Source organism: Echiichthys vipera, assembly GCF_963691815.1.
Source record: "Echiichthys vipera genome assembly, chromosome: 3".
Classification (NCBI taxonomy): domain Eukaryota; kingdom Metazoa; phylum Chordata; class Actinopteri; order Perciformes; family Trachinidae; genus Echiichthys; species Echiichthys vipera.
In genome coordinates, this window is record NC_139828.1 from 32,353,259 (window position 1) to 32,358,107 (window position 4,849).

At 42.4% G+C, this 4,849-nt stretch overlaps 1 protein-coding gene across 1 annotated transcript; it reads left to right on the forward strand.

Annotated features, from left to right (window-relative positions):
- Positions 1-216: 216 nt before the first annotated feature.
- Positions 217-3,970, forward strand: mrpl55 (mitochondrial ribosomal protein L55). Its single transcript, XM_083940105.1, has 4 exons — positions 217-317; positions 592-802; positions 3,518-3,683; positions 3,779-3,970. The coding sequence occupies exons 1-3, from the start codon at positions 274-276 to the stop codon at positions 3,665-3,667; spliced, it is 405 nt and encodes a 134-aa protein (XP_083796231.1). The 5' UTR covers positions 217-273; the 3' UTR covers positions 3,668-3,683; positions 3,779-3,970.
- Positions 3,971-4,849: the final 879 nt, after the last annotated feature.

Below are 4,849 nucleotides of genomic sequence, written 5' to 3' on the forward strand. Positions count from 1 at the left end.
TGCTCTGGCATCTTGTTCCTTCTGCTGCTCAACTCAGAGGCTCAACTAGTCACTCATAGAACTGATCTGGTAGGATGACCGGTCCAAGATGGCGGCCGCATTTCTCGCGGCCAAACGTTCGATGCGGCGTCTACTCTTTATATGTCTATGGAACTACCTCCGGCCCTGTGACCCCCGGAACGAATCTGCGCTTTAGTTTCAGTAGGACATCTACTCTGTGAGCTCCCGTGTTTGACCTTAAGTGCTTCCTGTTACAGTCGACTGGTCGCGAACATGTTTTTAATGAAGCTTTTTCCACCACAGAGTCTGTTATCACGGTAAGAGTCTCAGGATAAAGGTTGGAAAATCGTGCTCGCTACAAGCTAACGTCCGGGCTCGTGCTAGTTTGATGTCAAACTCTCTGAAAAAGAAATGCAGAAGAAGAGTCAAACATAAGTCAGTGTAGAAACTTGCTACATGACGGTAAATGTGAAGGAGCACACACGTGTCCCGTCATGGTTGTGACAGACTGCGGTGTATATCCGAGATTTACAGTGTGTGTCTGTCTGTCTGTCTGTATGTGTGTATATATGTGTGTGTGTGTTTGTACAGGTGTGTTTACCCCGTGTTCACCCGGACAGGTTGCCTGTCAGTGTCGGCCCCTGCAGGGCTCCACACTCACACTCCTCAGCTGAACTCCAACCGGACATCCGTGGTGCGCTGCGGTCAACAGAAATATAATAGAGTGTACCCGGTGATGCTGGTCCGACCTGATGGATCTACAATCAACATCAGATACAAGGATCCTAAACGCCTCCTTATCGTGAGTACTGCATCTACTTCACTCCGCTCTGTACACATTCTACACATGGCTTTCATTCTGCTTTCTAATGGCAACATTGCCTGACGACAGTTTTATTCCACTAAAGGGGCATTCCACCAGTTTTAGTGTTGTGCTCCCATGCATTTACAGCAGCACAGAGATCAGACATGTTTGATGATATAAGCCTCTCTGTTATAGTGAGAAACTTGTGATTCCTATCTTCTAAGATTCCAAATCGGTTCATAACTTCCAAAAAATATTTTTACAAACCCTTTTCCCATCTCACCCTGCGCACTTTGTGACTATCATTGTAGTGATGGTCATTTGAAGGATTCAGGTTTTTCTGAGTCACTCACTAATATGATCCGTGTTGTGCGAGTCGCTTGAGTCACTTTAGTCAAATCCACCCGATGAAACTCCCTAGTAAAAACAGACATGCAGGTGGTGAATAAACCTAAACATTAAACAATATTATTTCAAATTCAGTCTGCTTAGTTGAATTTCAAAACTACGACCAAATATACCAACATCACGTTTAGAACATATGGATTGCTGTGTGTTGTCTTGTTACAGATTATTAAAAGACTCATGATGTAATCTACAGTAAATGCAGCCACTCACTTAAGCTTGTGCATGACCAAATGCGATCCGTGGATCTGTAGGAGAATATTATCTTCAACCGCACGTGAACATGTAGTTTGTGATTGGTTCAGTCTTACTGATCCACTCAGTGACAGAACCATGCACAAGCCGAGTCAGCCATGCAGTGGGTCTCTATCGCCAGTGGCACTCGCCATTCGAGTAATAGGCTACAAGAGACTGTAGGCCAGGGACAGGCAGTTCTGGTCCTGGAGCGCCACTGCCCTGCATGTTTCAGGTTCCTCCCTCATCCAACACACCTGATTCTAATGATGTGCTCGTTATCAAGCAGCTGAAGCTTTGGTCATGGTTAGACTCAGGTGTGTTAAAGCTGGGAGAAACCTAAAACATGCAGGACAGTGGCCCTCCAGGACTGAAATGGCCACCCCTGCTGTAGGCTGTTCATCCTCAGTGTGAAACAGGGTCAAATAACCTCACATTAATTTGAGGATTTAAGGAATGGATTTTAAACATTTGTAGTAGCCTTTTACCCAAAGCACAGTCAAATATTGCTATTTATCAGTTACATGAGTGGTCGGCTTATAGCTTTAGGAAGTGTGGGTCATTTCTCCGGCTGCAAGTCAGACTGTCTGCCAATCATGATTCACCGTCTCTTGCATTATTTGTCATGTACCCGGATGTATTCTGATCCACGATCTCAGACTGACTGTGGCTCACTCAGCCCCCCAGGTGACGTTTGATGATACAAATGAACTTGTTGCTGCAGGTTATGTAACATTTGGCAGCCTAAATAGAGTTCTATGTTGTTGAGTTGTAAACATTTAAATATGTTTGTGGTTGAAAATTAGGAGGACTCAACTGACTGAATGGTCACTAAAGATCCACCATTCTTGGGTTACTTTAGGGAGTGGGGTGAAAGAGCCGGGTGGCGATTTAACCTGTCATTAGTATTCCGTAGAGCACCTTTAAGGTAAACACTTTACTCTGCAGTATAAGACTCTGACATGAAGGTAAACACTTTACTGTCATTCTCTCTCACTCTGAGGTATAAAACTCTGACATGAAGGTAAACACTTTACTGTCATTCTGTCTCACTCTGCAGAATAAAACTCTGACATGAAGGTAAACACTTTACTGTCATTCTGTCTCACTCTGCAGTATAAAACTCTGACATGAAGGTAAACACTTCACTGTCATTCTGTCTCACTCTGCAGTATAAAACTCTGACGTGAAGGTAAACACTTTACTGTCATTCTGTCTCACTCTGCAGTATAAAACTCTGACATGAAGGTAAACACTTTACTGTCATTCTGTCTCACTCTGCAGTATAAAACTCTGACATGAAGGTAAACACTTTACTGTCATTCTGTCTCACTCTGCAGTATAAAACTCTGACATGAAGGTAAACACTTTACTGTCATTCTGTCTCACTCTGCAGTGTAAAACTCTGACATGAAGGTAAACACTTTCCTGTTTACTGTTTTCGGTTTTCAGAATAAAGTGTTACACAACCAGGCCCAAATAAATATGTAAATAAGATTACTTGCATAATATCCACAGAACTTTTTACTGTGGAATTTCAGATATTTCAAACTGTACACAAAAAAATTTCATTGTAAAACCAAGAATTACAAACTGATAAAGTAGCAGTACCACTGTAGTTCTGCTAAAGACACATTTAAAAACACTGGTTTAATGAAAACAGCAGATGACGAGATATCGTGACTTTGAGTCTATCGAATGGGTTAACTGTTACAAATTTTGTGTTTTCAAGCCAAAGCTCAGATAACCCTGATGACACCTCGCCAAGGTTATTTTCTCAGACTTGACAAAGCTCAGCCAAGAGCCACAGAGGATATAATAAGCTGTTCTCACTTGTTGAGTTGTACTCCCATGATGAATTAACTGAAATGCACGTTTTTTCTATAAATGTTTACGTTCAAAAACAACAGCTTGCTCTATCCCAGCCCTGGTAATAATAACAGACCCACTGAGCCAAAATCAGAACCTCCCTGCTCAAGACAATAAGGTGCACTGGTCCCATAGCATATGAGGATGTTAATTCATATTTCATGTTTTGTTTGTTTATTGATGTGTCTCTCTGTGTTTTGAAAGATGCCAGTCAATCTGTCCACTCTGTCTGAAGAGGAGCGACGAGCTCGACAGAAAAGGAGAGAAGTGAAGAAGATCAAAACACAGACACCAGTCCACTATGAAGATGACTTCCAAGCTGACAAATACAGCCAATTCTGGAAGAAGAAATGAACTCATCATATATGATGTAAATCATGAATGGGGAAGATCAGACTATCACCTGAAACTTCCATTTGTCCATATACAGTATGTATTTAATTGGTTTGTTTTCACGCCCAAAAGGTGATTTCTCCAAAAGAAGACATGGAAAATGGTGTGACACTGAAACCCAGATCAACGACACACATGGCAGGATGACTGACTGAACACTGTGTGTAGCAGGCGGAGTGCTGTAACTCTGTGACTTTCCTGGAAGTGTAAATAACCTGCTGGAATCTGTATTATTATTATTGAGTTAATAAATTGCTTTAAAGCTGTAAATCTGTGGGTATTTTAATAAAGCATAAAGTTGCCCAAAATGTTGATGTGCTGCACATGCCCTGGGTGAAATTCAATTTCAATTCAATTTTATTTACAGTGCCAAATCATAACAAATGATTTCAAGACACTTTACATATCCTTCCAGCACTAGGAAGTGTCCTCAGCGTCGTCAGGCGTAACAGTAATACTATTGCTAATAAAAGCCAGCAGTGGGTCCCAGGTTTTGTGGAATGCTTCCAAAGATCCCCTCTGTGAAAAGCTCAACCTCTCCAACCAGAGACATTGTAAAATTCATATGTCCAACTGTTGTGAGTCAGTGGAGAAACATGTTTCCATTTAAGGAGAATGTTACGTCTGGTGAGCAGGGTGGTAAAGGCCACGACACGTTGTGTAGTAATGGGCAGTTTTTTTGACGGAGGGAGCCCAAAAAGAGCAGTCAGGGGATTGGGTTCCAAATTTGTGTTAAGAGCCTGTTTGAGGGTTTGAAATATATCAGACCAAAATTCAGCAAGCTTTGGGCACGTCCAGAACATGTGTGCGTGGTCGGCTGAGGACTGCTGTTACAAGCGTCACTGTGACTAGGGTATATCTTAGCCAGTTTAGCGTTGGTGAAATGGGCTCTATGAAGCACCTTCCACTGTAATAGGCCGTGCTTGGCACAAATTAAGGATGAGTGGACCAGTTTCAGAATGTCCCACTGGACCTCAGTAATGTCCACCCCCAAATCCTTTTCCCATGCATTTTTAGGTGAGGCAGTGGGGACTGGGCTCAGAAGAGCAATCTTATTATAAATGGTGGATATCAGTCGTTTGTGTTGTACAATGAGAGACAGGAACTGGATCTACCTCAGCTTCAGGGGGGCGGTTCGGAAAA